The 16,327-nt window shown below is 35.3% G+C and overlaps 3 protein-coding genes across 3 annotated transcripts in view; 2 read left to right on the plus strand and 1 right to left on the minus strand.

The window, feature by feature from the left end:
* LOC126823477 (uncharacterized) overlaps positions 1–4,746 on the plus strand; it is a 12,554-nt gene extending 7,808 nt beyond the window's left edge. The window contains exon 8 of the mRNA XM_050552344.2: positions 106–4,746. Within this exon, the coding sequence (XP_050408301.1) occupies positions 106–209 (104 nt within the window). The 3' untranslated portion in view covers positions 210–4,746. The remainder of the gene's footprint in view (positions 1–105) is intronic.
* Positions 1–11,810, minus strand: part of LOC126823479 (vitamin K epoxide reductase complex subunit 1-like protein 1) — a 27,189-nt gene extending 15,379 nt beyond the window's left edge. Inside the window, exons 1-2 of the mRNA XM_050552346.2 lie at positions 11,449–11,810; positions 6,264–6,449 (exon numbers count right to left, since the gene is read on the minus strand). Coding sequence (XP_050408303.1) covers positions 6,264–6,442 — 179 coding nt within the window. The 5' untranslated portion in view covers positions 6,443–6,449; positions 11,449–11,810. The remainder of the gene's footprint in view (positions 1–6,263; positions 6,450–11,448) is intronic.
* Positions 11,810–16,155, plus strand: LOC126823478 (vitamin K epoxide reductase complex subunit 1). Its single transcript, XM_050552345.2, has 3 exons — positions 11,810–12,047; positions 12,760–12,869; positions 13,752–16,155. Exons 1-3 carry the CDS (start codon positions 11,848–11,850, stop codon positions 13,967–13,969), a joined length of 528 nt encoding a protein of 175 aa, XP_050408302.1. The 5' UTR covers positions 11,810–11,847; the 3' UTR covers positions 13,970–16,155.
* Positions 16,156–16,327: the final 172 nt, after the last annotated feature.

Below are 16,327 nucleotides of genomic sequence, written 5' to 3' on the forward strand. Positions count from 1 at the left end.
CCATACTATGGATTTCACAGTGAAGTACCATGAACTAGCTACACTAATTTAGATCTTATAAATTAATAAACTATTAGTATTTTTACACTTGATAACTTGCTGTAGTTTCAGTTGGTAAAGTCAGTAAAGTTATGGTAGATACGGTGTACAAAATATCCCTTCAAGTTGTCGAGTTCTCAATGGAACACCTCATTTGGATTTATGGGTAATATTATCGCATTATTTCTATTACGCGTACCTATTGTATTTTAAGACGATTTGGGGACTCTTCGGAGAACATTAAACCATTATTTCAAGTAAATAATGGATTCGCCTATCCGATTTTCCGAAGATATATGAAAGAGACAGAATTCGAGTTGCACCTGTTCGGTAAAAAAAAATCCAAATTACAAGTACTACATTCCGCAATACACATTTCTAAAAACTGATAGCATTTTTCTTTACTTGTATTTTATTTTTTATCCAAGTTTAATGTTCTAGTATTACCGCATTACTATTATTAGTTTATTATTCTTTAAGAAAAAACAAATAGTCATTTTATTTGGTATATTCTAAAAAGATACAGTTGGAGTGGATTAAGAGTGTTTTCGATAATTGGCAGACTTTATTTGCGTCTTTGAGTGAAGATGGCTCAATTAATATTAATCAGATTGGTGTGAACCTGCCGTAAAGTGTATATAGTAATCACTGGCTATAAGTACAGAAAAAATATTCTGACCATTTTATGCGCTCTTTAAACATGCATTATTACAGGTCTTTCTTTGGGCATTAATTAATGTTATCTAAATTATTAATGATGCATATTAATTAACTTGCCAAGACCATAATTAACTCTCGATGCCATCGGGTGCCTGCGATATTTAGTGGATTTGAACACGTATTTTGGTGGATGAAATAATCATAATTATTTGATAATCGAGACTTTGTTTATTATCGTAACAACCGTAGTAATGACGATCAAGGCTAGCATAAAACGGAAACGCTAATATCTAGGTTCAGAGTGAAGCGATTTGACTGAAAATATTTAGCATATTCTATTTTCATTATCTATTTTGTAACCATTATAGCGAAAACTGTTAGCTCTTCATCTAATCTTACCTAAGGCCACTTTTAAGTAAAATGGCACATCCTTACATACATAAAATTCTTCGTGATATTTCGCCTTTTCGATTTCCCGAAGATTAATGAAAGAGAGAGAATTCGATCTGAATCGGTTCGATAATTAAAGTCCAAATAACAAGTACTACAGTTAAGCAACTTGCAACTGTCTTAAAATAAATCTTCGTGATTATTCGCATTTTCGAAATCCTGAAGATTTATGAAAAAGGCGGCATTCGATTTGAACCTGTTCGATAATGCAAATCCAAATAACAAATTGGGCCTACTATACTTAAGCAAATTGTTTAAAATAAATCTTTGTGATATTTAGCCTTACATACATAAAATTCTTCGTGATATTTCGCCTTTTCGATTTCCCGAAGATTTATGAAAGAGAGAGAATTCGATTTGAATCGGTTCGATAATTAAAGTCCAAATAACAAGTACTACAGTTAAGCAACTTGCAACTGTCTTAAAATAAATCTTCGTGATTATTCGCATTTTCGAAATCCTGAAGATTTATGAAAGAGGCGGCATTCGATTTGAACCTGTTCGATAATGCAAATCCAAATAACAAATTGGGCCTACTATACTTAAGCAAATTGCTTAAAATAAATCTTTGTGATATTTAGCCTTACATACATAAAATTCTTCGTGATATTTCGCCTTTTCGATTTCCCGAAGATTTATGAAAGAGAGAGAATTCGATCTGAATCGGTTCGATAATTAAAGTCCAAATAACAAGTACTACAGTTAAGCAACTTGCAACTGTCTTAAAATAAATCTTCGTGATTATTCGCATTTTCGAAATCCTGAAGATTTATGAAAGAGGCGGCATTCGATTTGAACCTGTTCGATAATGCAAATCCAAATAACAAATTGGGCCTACTATACTTAAGCAAATTGCTTAAAATAAATCTTTGTGATATTTAGCCTTTCCGATTTCCCGAAGATTTATGAAAGAGACCGAATTTGAGTTTAATACATGTGTTCAATAATGAAAATCCAAATTACAAGTACTACTTAAAAGATACATTATGGGAGATTCGACAACGAGTTGGCAGTTCTCACTACAATAGTTAAAATCTAGATAATGTAATGGAAATTTGCTGAAAATTTCATCCAAATTGATTCACTATGATCCGAGAACTAAGCGATTGAAATTTCCGCCTAGCCTCGATCATCATTCCTAAAGTCAGTACGATAAACAGCATAGTCTCGATTATCCATTTAATCGTTAAAATCGTGAAGGAAAGTTATGCAGTAAATCGGCTCATAATCCACTAAAGATCACAGGCTAGCGATGCCATCTAGAGTTGATTATGGTCTGGATAGGTTAATTAATGTCTAATTAAAAATTTAGATAACATTTCAGGGGCGGTATTTATAAAAATTCTAAGAGTTTCCTAACTTTGTAGATTTTCCTAAGACCTATTTATAAAACATTTTACTTTAAGAATTACTCCTAACTATGACACATATTTAGGAGTCCTCCTGTAGCACTCCTAACTTGTTAAAAGTACTCTTATCTTGGTTAACATGGCCGTCCGTGTACGCCGCCTAAGAGAGTTTAAAACAAGAAGAGATTTCTTAGTGGAGTACAACAATGACGAGTTGATAAGGAGATATCGAATGGACATGGGTGGGATTCTTTTTGTGACAGATTTAGTTCGGCATCTACTTACGAGTCCTACTAAACGAAATTTCTCAATCGACGCTGAGATGAAGATCGCCATTACGCTTCGTTTCCTCGCTACTGCAACTGTGTAGTGGTGACGATTTCGGCGTCAGTCAACCTACAGTGAGTAGAGTGAATGCATGACATCAACACTGAGCTATAAATAACTTCAGGGAATCCCCGGATTTCCCATGGTTACATCGCTAAGAGTTTGGTTAGGACCCAAGTCTTACATTTAGTTAAAAGTAACTCTAAGACCCTTTATAAATATTTCTAAAGAGTAACTTTTAACTAAATGTTGTTTTAGGAAGTCTTAGAGTAAAAGTTATGAAAACTCTAAGAATTTTTATAAATACGGCCCCAGATCTTTAAAAAAAAACCTGCAATAGACAGATTTAGCTCTTGCATAATGTATGTTAAAGCAAATTTCAACTATTCCAAAAGATTTATGAAAGAGAAAGAATTCGAGTTGCACCTGTTCGATAATAACAATCCAAATTACAAGTACTAAATTCCGCAATACCCATTTTTAAAAACTGATAGCATTTTTCTTTACTTGTTTGTTTTTTGTTTAATATTTATTTGTGTTCTTCTTCTTTGCTGTTTATCTACCCGTGACAGTACAGCACAGCAGATATTTAGGGCTTATATTTTACATTTTATTTCCATTTAAGTTCAATATTATATTTTTACATTATCATAACATTACTACTATAATTTTATTATTCTTTTTTTTAAAAAATAAAAAAAGTATTTTATTTGGTATTTAACACAAACATGTACAATATAACATGTTAGCTATGTGACTTCCTCAAATGTGAAGTGGTATACATGTAAGTTGTACCCCACCTCGTGTACAGCACCTGTCACTACTTTGGAATTGGACTTTAAAAGCTGATACCTTGAGGACAAAGGTCATAAATATAATTTTTCTTTTACGAACATCCCCGCAACCCGTTCCCAAGATTCGGGAGACCGTCCCTTTTCCGGGCAATGTATTTCCGTTTTTCGGCCACAAACATCAGAGAATGAGACCATATATCATATAAATATAATTGTAAATGGAAATCACTCGAGGTCTACGTTTTGAATACTCGTTTTAGTTCATGATTGATTCATTCTGAAAATTCGGATGACAAACAAAATTTGGGGGAAAATAGCCTCAGCCGCCAGAACTGAGATTGGCCCTTACGCCTATGACAAAACCACTTGTTGCTTTCATGTCTAGTGATGGTTATGTTTAGATAATTGATATTCTGTGTATAGTTTATTATTTTTTTTGTTTTCTCTATTACTCAATGTCTACTAAGGTTTAAAAATATATTTATTATTTTCTTTTATGTTTCGCTTTCCTTTGATGTGTGCCATATAACTTTTTATGTTATTAATTTTTTGTTGTGTTTTTGTTAGAATTATTAGTATTGTATCATACTAGATAATGCATATCGCAACTCATATATTATCAACTGACCCCATGTTTAGACCACATGAAGTACGAGGTTTTAACTAAAATATAACCCTTTAAAAAACTTTTGTTATGTAAATGTATCAAATACATCAGTAAGAAACTATGTGCAAATTTTTTGTGTTGGATCAAAGATATTTCTCATATTAACATTAACAAGGATTGAAAGTTGAGTAAATTCTTAACTTAAGTCTGAGAATGCTTTGTGAAACCGGGGCCTGATATAAAATATATTATATTGAAATAAAAGTGGTTGTTTAAATGTTCCTCTTTGACCTTTCGCGTCTTTTCTTAGTCTGGAGGGATGTTAAGGGAGACAACTACTATAACTTTCCGATGATTATTAAACGTTTTAACCACAATTACTCCATGTGGCCTACATGTATTATTTATTCCTAAAACAAAAATGGCACAATAAATATATAAAGATTGGGTATTAAATTATGATATGATTGTTAATATATGAGTAGTAAATACATTTTATAATTAAACTATTATATCTTTATTTTGTTTGCCGTTAATTGTTCTGTTTTTCCTCAGCATTTACTTTCATCAATGCATAACGAGGTAAAATTATCTGACGTCTATCTGTGTTTACATAATATTTGGACATCATTGCCCCACTCGTTGGTCTCTTTGGCGGAGGGGGTCACGGTGGCTAAGTGGGTAAGACGCTGGCTCGCTAGCCTGGAGGTCGGGTGTTCGATCCCTGCATTGGCCGAGAAAGTTCACCTAGATTTTCCGGCGTGGTTCCCCCTTGTCAGTGATGCAGGACGGAGGGCCTGACAAGGACAGCTGTCTAGTCATTCGGATGAGACGAAAAACCGAGGTCCCGTGCACGTAAAAGATCCCTTGACAGTTGGAATTCGATATAAGAGTAGGCCGTAGTGCCGCTGTCCGGGCAAAATTTCCCTCATAACACACTGTATGACGTATGCCAATTGGAACAGCGTATTAAGATCTCAGGGTTTCTAGTCTGGTCGTAAGGATAAGTGGTCATCTCAGTGACCCAAACTATAATAAAATCTGTAAAATGTATTGCCAGGCAGCAGTAGAAATGAATGGTTCCCTCCGGGCAAATAATTTCACTTTAGTAGTTCTTTTAAATGTGCTACCGATACCTCGCCCTGAGCTTTGATAAAATTGATAAACCACAAGCAGAAACGGTCACGGTGTTTCACTAAGCAGCAAGAAATCAATTAGAAGTTGGAAATCAAACGCCCTTCTAAAATATAACAGATCAAGAAGATTATTTTTTTTTATCTACGCGTATATGCTGACCAAAGAAAGTGATAGTGATAGCGTAGCGTTGCGGGGGGTGGGGGGGGGGCACTCGACTCGAAGCGGACACATTACAGTAGGTTGAAACGGATAAGCCCTGGGGTGGATACTCTCTCAAATAAACCTAAATCAGAACGAAGAAAAAATAAAATGGCTGAATTGCAACAGATTAGATCAGGAGTTATCTCCTATGGATTGCCACATGCTATCACAATAACTTAGTTGAGCTCGACACACAAATTTAAATCGAACAAGTCCTTGATAGCTAAATTGATCATGAACTATCCCCGCAGAACGATCTGCCGGTTAATTACTAAACTCGGGTTGCAAAAAAGATGCTAGGAACGCTAATAAGGTTATATTATGCAAACCACAACACTGTCGTATTTAATCAACTTTTAATCATATACGAATTGTTGAATAGTATGCATATGATGTTAGAAATTCTAACAGTTTAAGCTCTACTAGAAATATTCTTGTACTAATATCCATTGTGTATTTTTCTATAACGTCACCAACGTTATTGGAGTTCAGCCAATTTAAGAGTTTTTAGCGTTCTACTTTTCTAAAGAACTAATGAAGACGGACAGGTTAGTGAGCTAGCACCTTAATCAGGGAGTCACCATGTTGATACACTGGGTAAAAAACATTTGACTCTCGGTGCTCTCAATCTACTCACTACTCTAGAAAAGGTCGAAATAATATTTTGTATTCTAGAGAGTATTATCATGTTGTGCTTACTTTGAAGTCAGGACTTTGGAGCAGCTCATTCTACTGTTAAAATCACACGCAGCTCTATACGTAGGATCAGCTTCTTTCTTCAGTTCAATTCTAAGAGCATACATAGACACGCAAATACCAAGCAGATTGATGAGCAGACGATCAACGATGTTGGAGAACAGAAGATAATCTAATGTCATGATGAATCTGGAATAAATAAACATCGTGGTTAAAAACATTGATAAAGCATCATTTCAGTTTATGGAGAGTGAGAAAAATGGAACATGCTTAAATTTCTCTGGGCCAGTAATTAGTCATCAGCACATAGCGTTTTCAGACAACGAATATATGCATCCAGCAACTTTTCGAAGGGTTGTGAGGTCGTCACAGAATCGGCACGTAAGTTACGAGAGAGGAGATATATGGACTTAAGCGTTTTCTCGAAATAAATGGCATATGGTAGAACTTTATTTCAAGAATTCGCTTGCAATTAAGCAATGGGGGGAAACAAGGGTACAGGTCTGCAGCTAGCCCAAAAATGTTGGGGGTGGGGGTGCCGATGTACCTACACTTGACAGTCCATGGCCAACGGTACCGTGAACGCGCCGTTCTGGGGTCTGGGGTGCTCTACCGCTCGTGTCGGATTTTGTTGGTGATTAGTAGGAGCGCAAATTTTGGTCGAGTTTCCCCACATAGTGCATTTGCCATTTAGAAGTTTTCGATGTACGGTCAATAATAACATTAACCATCACACTTTCGGTGCCAATCGTAGCCGCTTGATGGAGCAGGACTTTATGACAGATCAGTTACCGAGTTAACCATTGTTGCTGGATGCAGTAACAGGTATGTATAGACAAAGAAACAGAATAGAAACCAGCTGCCATTCCTGACCTTTGTCAATAACAATAATTATTGTTTCATTTTATTAATGATAAACGTATGTTTATAATTGTTACATTAAGCAAGGTTTCGCCCCGGGTTAGTGATTACTATGACATTGTTGTAGCGGACTGAATCCTGCAGTTAAACCAATAATTACTGCTAATGATATTATAGCAGATTTATGAAATAAATCATAAAAGTCCGGACTTGCATTAAAATCAGTATTAATCCATGTCAAAATAAAACTTTGATTACACATCAAAGGAATAATGTACTAAAGCTAATATTAATTCTATTTATTGATTGATTGATTCATTCATTCATTTATCGTTCAAATATATATATATCTCAATACTCAAATATATCTCATTTTTTTATGTAGAACAACTGTTGTTTATTATGAAATTTTAATAAACATTCTGGGTATAAAACCAAGTCTTGACGAAGATGGTGGTTTGTACGAAAAAGATAGCACAGTTATTATTAATATCATATTTGTGTAAAAGAAATACAGAAATGACTGGGATAATGAAGATAGGCATCAGGGAAATTTCACCCGGACAGCAGCGCTACGGCCTTTTCTTAGCTTAGATCGAATTCTTACTGTCAATCTGTACACGAAACCCTGGTTTTTCGTCCCACCCGAATGACTATACGTTGTACAATTGTCCCTTGCCAGTCCCTCCGCCCTGCACCACTAACATGGGGCAACCATGAACTTTCTCGGCCAACACGGGGATCGAACACGAAACCTCCAGCTTATCGATCCAACAGATGGGCTGTGTGAAACGAATATAAACATTAAATGGCCACAACTTACGTTATAATTGATCGAAAACCATAATACAATAGTTTTCAACAATCAATTGCCATGCAAGATACGCCCACATTCTTCAATAGGTGGGCGGATGATATGACATATCTGTGATTATTGTGTAATTTAAACGTTAATCAAAATTGAATAAAATTGCGATCGCTAAATTAATGGTCCACAAGCTATTTACGCGAGTTTAGACAAGCAGGAGCAATATTCCAGAAAATTACGGTCCGATATGTCATTGTGCCAAAATCGAAATCACCCGAAATCTTTGTAGAAAATCGGATAAACATTGTGACAATAACCCAGTTGCGGTCCGAGATCTTTGGGATATAATCATATATTTTAAGTTTAATCGAATAGACACGTGCACGTAGAGTGCCCGCAAACAAATGTGAACGGACGTCCTGACATACAAGGGCGATGGCATAATACTTCCATATGGGTTTATAATAAATCTACTTTGGTCATAAACCATATTTTACTTTTATTTTGACATTTCTGGGCTTTAAATTGTGGTTACAGTTACCATGATGCAAGTGTTCTATTATTTAACCCCGGATATTGACCTGTTTCCTATACATTATTTTAATATAACTTATGTAAAGAGATAATCATGCATATAACCAGACGCTTATGGTGCAAGTGTTCCATTTTTAACCCAGTTTACATATATCTAATAATTATGTTGTGGTGAAGTTTGGTGGGTTTTTTCTTCTAAATTTAATCAAATTCGTTCTCTATTCGGAAATGGTTTTTATTTCGAGTTATTTTAACACCAGAAACGTTTTCAGTTCATCGATATATTCAATTGCGGAAGTCATCTTAGAAGTTCCGCTATTCAGTATTATACCATTTAACGTTTGTTATTTGGTCACTTTCGCACTAATAACACATAAAAAAACGTATAGGACGTAGGCCAGTCTAACGTCGTTGGTTTTCGCAACGTTTTCTCCTACCGCTATCTATAAAAGACTCATAGGGAGAGATGAAGGAGAGAGAAATAGGGTTAAACGTCCAATCGACACAACCTAAGTCATTTCGGGACTAACATAATATGGTTTAATTGTATTTCAATAATTCTTTAGCAGTGTGATGAAACCTGGGAACTCGGAGATAACCCACGAGGTTGGACATGCGTATACTCAATGTCGGTTGAGGTCGAATTTCGTGAAAATCGGACCAAAACTGTCGAACGAAATGGCCGCCCCTCGTTCGCAGATAGTGTAAACATATGGTATATCAAGGTTGTGGACCCCTAGAGGTCACAATTTTGATCCGATTTTGATGAAACTTGAAATCTATGTTTATAACGCAAAAATCTGGCTCCCTTTTTATATTCGCGCATATTGTATTGTAACTTCCTAAATTATGGCCCCTGATTGCACGAAAAATCTCGTTTTTTGGCTTGTGATCTCACTGCGGTCAAAGCTTGTTTTTTTTTAAATCGGACCGAAACTGCAGACAAAATGCCGCTCCTTTTACATAAATAGTGTAAAAGTATGTTGGTATACCAAGGTTGTGGACCCCCTAGAAGTCACAATTTTTATCTGATTTTGTGAAATGTATGTTTACAATCCAAAGATCTTGGTTCCTATAAATATTCGCACATATCAGACTGTAACTTCCTGGATTATGGCCCCTGATTGTACGAAAAATCGTGGGGTTTTTTAGCTTGTGGCTCCTCTCGATGTCACAATTTTATCCTGATTTTAAAAACCGTTTAAATATATCACCATTCCACCATAATGAAGGTTTAATTCGAATTACAGGAAAATCGAAACGAATCTGCTCGACAAAATGGCCGCCCTTTGTACGCAAATTGTGTAAAAGTATGTAACTTGAAGGTTGTGGACCCTTAAGATGTCACAATTTTTATCAGGTTTTGATGAAATTTAAAATATATCTTTATATCCCATAGATCTCATTCCCTTTCAATATCTGGCTTCCTTTTGATATTCGCGCATATTGTAACTTCCTGAATTATGGCCCCTGATCGTACGAAAAATCGCTTGTTCTCTATCCATCTCTTGCAAAATGTGGGCGTATCTTGCCTGGCAAAATAAAATAAAGTTGAATGCGATGTTTTTATATACCAACTTTACTACAGTTGCGACTCCATTTTTATGCATTTGCACAGTCCAATGAAATAGTCTATTGAATTAAAACATAGACCTGTTAAAACTATAAAACTTAAGTCTGCCTCTGCGTCATTGCACACATTACCATGTTTGTGCCACAAAATTTAACGAGACATTAGACCCAATTTCATTACTGATTTCGCATAGAATGAATGAAATGGGGTTTATCGTCCTACATTTCTATTTCAACTGGCTCATGAAGACGGACATACGACATCCAATGTGTTATAATAGAAATTGTACCCGGCCAGTAAATTCCCACTAGTAAGGTGTACACGGGGTTTCGGTTTTTTTCGTTCCATCGGAACGACTAGACGCTGATCCTTGTGAGGACCTTCTTCCCTCACCACTGACAGGGGGAAACCACGGCGGAAAACCCGATGAACTTTCTTGGTCATCATTGGAGTCGAAACCAGGCCCTCTGCAGATTAGCGAGCCTTACTGAGCCATCGTGTCTCCCAATTTCGCATAGAAGTGAAAACAAAAGAAAATGTAATCCCGGTTCATTAATAGTTCACGAGAATAATAATTCTTAATTCTTGCCATTTCTGTTTACTTCTAAGCTTCCCAATAAAAACGTTGTGGGCCGCTTGGAAATCTAATGAAAATTGGCTTTATAAAATAAAAAAAATGAATTTAAAAAATAAAAAAGGGTGTCTCAAATTTAATTACCGCTCACACATAGACCTAAGAGAAAAATACAACTGGAAACGAGAAATAAAGGTATAGTTCACTGGCGCGTATGTTGGCGCTGAGAATATTTATTCTCCCCTACATTCATGGAAATAACCCCGTTTTGGCTCACGTCACTGTATCTTATACATGTATGTACCTAAATAAGCAGAAATATTGTCTGGAAGCATCTCTGACTCATCAAACTTGACGTTTTCTCCGCCTCTGACCCCCCCCCCCCCCACACACACACACACACACACCACACACACACGGACAAGCCGCTCGTTTATAAACAAATAAAAAAAAATGTACTGCTTCTGTGCCAACCGGTATAATGATGGTGGGCACACAAACATCATGTAGGCCTACTGTCAAAGGTTATTTTACGCACACGCTAACAAAACACAAGAAATTAAGTCGGGTTCTTACCATCCGAATGACTTGGAGTTTTTTTCCCTCGGGTTAGCAAGCCAGCTCCATACGCTATAGTATAAGCCACTGTCGCTCTTTTAAAAGTGCCCGACTTAAAAATAATATCAATAATTTAGTAAATGTATCATTTAGTAGATAGTTCTAATTAGGCCCGATTATTTCTAAATTCTCCAGTGAGACCACATTGTTACAATGTTTAATCATCTTTCAATAAACATAACGATTATTTACGCCAATTACAATATAAATTGTCACTTACCAGTAGCGAACTGTGTTCAATATGTTCCTGATAGTGTCTACTGTAGAATAACGGTTTAAACAGCAGTGTCTGTTCTAGCTTTTTCCAGCAGACGAAATAAAATATTCTGTCCAATCAAATTTATCGACTAAACGCACACGGCGTGGGAATGTCATAACAATTAAATGGCATAGTCCAATCGAGGTAAAAGACAATTCCCCCCGAAAAATCGGGTCGCCACTAAATCTTGTGTGTGAAATAGGTTTATTTAACGTCCGCTTCCACCGAAGTGATACCGCAGACAAGGTCGCCGCTTCCATCATTTAACTAATAAATTTGGGAACGCGGACCTCTCTGTGAGCATGTTTTTCACCACTCCAAAGTTGACCTGCTAACCGAGGCTTTCCTTCCGGTGTCAACATGGCGAACAAGAAAAAGAAATCTTTACCCAATCCGGATTCTAAATTTCTACGTATTAGCATTTTAACATTATGTGCCTTAGGTATGGGTTTATCTGTTTATGCTCTTCACGTAGAAATCAGCAAAGAGAGAGACAGTTCTTATACTGCATTGTGCGACTACAATGAATTAATCAGCTGCTCAAAAGTGTTTTCATCGAGGTACGTATAATCATGGACCGTGTAATTATATAGACTTACTTTTAGACTATCATATGATGAGAGTCTATTTAGACAATTAAGCAGCATCCATATCTTCAATCATTCCAGACCGTATCTTCTTCAAATTTATACTGGAAGTGATGTGTATCACTGAATCATTTTTGATTTAAATTGTCACGTTAATTTGGTTTCTCTTCTGGCAAAACTAACTGCTCTATCCTATATCAGCACCAAATTCTGGCTTATCTCATTAGCTGCTATTGCAACAAATACAGCATGACCTTCATAAATGGATGTTTAGAGAATAGATGAATGCCTTAAATTAGGACTAACACATGTCATGGGTGTTAACTATTGCTTGTACACAAATGCTCTTCAACATAACTTATACCGCTAGCACCTTAGCTACAATAAAATTGTCTCGGTAAACTGTGATTTGATTCATGGCGCACTATATGTCCAGCAGGACCCTGCGCTGTATATCCTCAGATACAGATTGATACATGTTCAAACGCACAATTGTCAACACATATTAGGCTACAGTTTATTTTGAAATAAGTAATGTGTCTACCCTGAATGACCTGGGAACTTGTCATATTGAGCATGAAAATTTGCTGTGGTGAGTTCAAATTTTAACAGAGCAGTAGACTCCACAGCTACAGTTTATGTGGGTGCTGGTCACATTTAAAACTCTAGCCTTTTATTATTTCAGGTATGGTCGAGGGTTTGGTTTGGTTGATCGTGTTTTGGGGAATGATAGTGTCATCAATCAACCTAACAGTGTATTTGGAATGGCTTATTTCACTTTCCAAACAGCCTTAGGTAAGTAGCCTACTACATGTATATGGATGTAATTATAGTTACTGGTAACAATGTGCATTTGGGACAGTGTATTCATCAAAGCATATTCCATGGTAGTAGGATTGCACAAAATAAGCTTTCTGATGGGAATGCTCGTCACTCGATTGCCAGTTTGGAATGTGCCAATTTGACGGAATTGCAATAGATTGACGCAAAATTCTCAATTTAGTCCTGTCAGATGGATTTTGTGTGAGTAAAGTCATAATGTAATTAAACACAACAAATATGATTCAATTGACATGGTTGGTTGATATATTTTCTTATGCACCACAGTCCCAAATCCCGTTTTTTACTCGATTGTCACTATTTTGGGGAATGAGAGAATTCAATTCCGAAAGTTTCAATTAAGTATCCCCAAAGAATCTCTGAATTGCGTAACTAGATAATAGGATGGTTTTATCCTCGGCAACAACTGGACACTCCAGCAAGTTTGTTAGTCTGAATAGGACTGACCTGTGCCTCAGAATTTCAGTTTGTGTTCCAACTTTGTTTTTTTTTTCTGGAACATATCTCTCAAACTACTGAAGATATCTTTACAACACTGTGTACACACATAAACCTACATGTATTCAACTTACCCTTTTTTAGGCCAAATAAAAAAAAATAGTCTTGTTCCCAGATACTTCCGAACCAGATTTTTTCTTTCTTTTTTTTAAGGCCTTACTTTAACTTTGTGGAACACAAAATTAGATATCTAAACAATGGCAATATCTCTAGAATTTTACATGTAGAATTGAAGACACATACCTGTTTCATAAAACAAGTCAACACAAGTCTTGATTAATTATCATGTTTTTTTTTTTCTTTACCTAAATTGATTGTTGGTTTTTGTTTTAATTTCAGCTTTTAACCCCAGTTATGTGGGTTGTGTGGTTCAGCTGTTTGCATCTGTAATAGCCAATATTGGATCAGTTTATCTGGCCTTCATATTGTATTATGTATTAGAAGATTTCTGTATTGTTTGTGTCTCAACTTATGTGGTTAATATTCTAGTCTTTTCCTGCGCTATTATAAAATATAAACGTGCTCTAGCAGTAGAACTTCATCAGAAGAAAAGATAACGCTACAAACCACAAAATTATTGAGTATTAAATAGCTATACATGGAATAGCAACACTTATCATATTCGATGTAATAATTGCCTTGGTTCTTCAAAAAGAGGGTGCTATATTTAGGTAAAATCAATCAGTAACAGTATAGAGGTACATAGCTAGTTTATTTTACAAATTACTGTTATCTTACACTGATGTTAGGTGAGCTAAAAATGTTCACAGAATTATTTATAAGCATAGGCACTTATTACTTCATTTCTTCGAAGACTGGTATCTGGGTGCTTATCATTTCTTAGAGTAGTGGTAACAATACATTATTAGTTCATTTACACATATAGGTAAGATAACTAATTCCGAAATACAACTAACAAGCCTGGAAATAAGGCACCAATCACTGATAATGTCATGCACAAAACCTCTGGTGCCTGTCATATTGTCTGACACCGTTAATTCCACTTTTACTAATGTTGTAATAGTTAAATAAGCAGATGATAATACTTGTAACAATATTAACCAGGCTGTTATTATGTCGAATAAATCATAGTATAGTAGAAATTATTAATAATCTATACTAAACATTGTGAATTTTTTTTATCATTTTACATTTTTTTAAGAATTTACTGTACCTTAATGCACACTGAATATTTTATATTAAATTGTCTAAGGGCCTTTCTATGTCAACAAGCAAGCCTGGATATAAGTACAAATTATCACTAAACGTATATATACATGTATTTATACAAGCCTGGACATAAGGCACCTGATCACAGACATTGTCAGATGCAAATTATCACACTGCAACCTATTATAATAAAAACTTTATGTGATAATTTGTGTCTGATAATGTCTGTGACGTTTTTATTATACTATATAGGTTGAGTGATAGTTTGTGTTTGACTCTGTCTGTGACAAGTGGATTATGTCCAGGCTTGATAGCAAGACAGAACATGTATAGGTAGAAAGATATACGACATCGTCTTTTGACATCATCCTATAACCATTGAAAACACAATTCAATCTAGTATTATAGTAGTTGTGCCTTTTGCTGATTAGAAATGTCTTGGATTTAGTCAATTTTGTGTTTCCATGGAAATAAATTGAACTAGGTTTATTGTTTACAGAGGTGCAAGATTTTGACGACAGGATCAACTTGGTATTTATTTTTTTTTTTTTTTTAAATTTTATTCCTACTGGTAGAGAGGTCTGCCCAAGATACATTAAACCAAAAGAGTTGATTATGGTCCTGGCAAGTTAATAAATGGCTATTAATTTAAGGCTTAAAGAAAACCCTGCAATATGCAGATTTAGCTCTTGCATAATGCATCTTCAATGTGCTTATAAGTGGTGCAAAATATCACAGAACTAGTTACCAATTTAAAAATCAAGGCAGCTTGTCAGTTTGTAATGACTTTGATGTGCATTCCAACGAACATTTGGGTCACACTGTTGTACATGTAGAATACAGAAAGGAGAAATATGAGATTCCTGTATCTCTCTAATAAATTTCAAGAATTTTGCCTTATATTGTATATAATACCTTTTCTAGATTTCTGTGAAAACATTTAAAGTGCAATTTATATATTAGAACTAAAGTTCCAGAAATCTGTAAATTAGTAAATATCATTGGGACATATTGATCATTTTTATTGTGAAATGCAGGAATAATTTTTATTTCAAATGGATGATTTTACGGATTTGTTATTAAAAGGGACTATAAGCAAAGAAAGTTCGAATACACTGTAAACAACATATGACCCAAAAGAATTGTCAGTGAAATATTAATATTTTATTATAATCATAGTAGTTAAATTTTATTGTTAGTTGTTTGTGATGTGCTATAATTTGTTAAATTTAATCTTTGAATATTTATGCACCAGGCACCTGAGGTATGATTAACATTAGTTGTTTTAATAACAGTGTCTGATATTAGTAGGTGAGAGGCTAGTCCATCAGACAGTTACTAAAGTAACTAGATTAACAAGACTAACATCATCCTCGATATCCACAGTGGTATTGTTCTATTTGAGTATAGTGAGGATGGATTGATATAAACAGGGGTTAAATTTGCTCGAAATGTGTGAATATTCAAAGATAGATAAATAATTATATCTGTGTAGGGGAATAAACCATTTGTTGTGTATACATGTTTGTTGTGTGTATCGAATATTTGTGGACAAATAAATTTGTTAAGTTGACTCAACTCTTTATGTTCATTTCATTCAACTTTCAATTGTTACGGGGGGTTGGATGGCCGAATGGTTAGCACGTGCACGCTGTATCATAAGGTGTCATTGAGTCAACTGGCGTGGTTTTGATTCCCCGGTTGTACGTGACAAGGAGTAGGGTCGCCTGTCCAGCCTCGTGGGT

Source organism: Patella vulgata, chromosome 6, assembly GCF_932274485.2.
Source record: "Patella vulgata chromosome 6, xgPatVulg1.2, whole genome shotgun sequence".
Taxonomy (NCBI): Eukaryota; Metazoa; Mollusca; class Gastropoda; family Patellidae; genus Patella; species Patella vulgata.

What these genes read in the sequence shown, in the direction of transcription:
- LOC126823478 (XM_050552345.2), top strand. Translation starts at nt 11,848, where the DNA reads ATGGCGAACAAGAAAAAGAAATCTTTACCCAATCCGGATTCTAAATTT. An exon ending in TCAAAAGTGTTTTCATCGAG is followed by an intron (nt 12,048 to 12,759) that starts GTACGTATAATC and finishes TTATTATTTCAG; the next exon opens with GTATGGTCGAGGGTTTGGTT. An exon ending in CACTTTCCAAACAGCCTTAG is followed by an intron (nt 12,870 to 13,751) that starts GTAAGTAGCCTA and finishes TTTTAATTTCAG; the next exon opens with CTTTTAACCCCAGTTATGTG.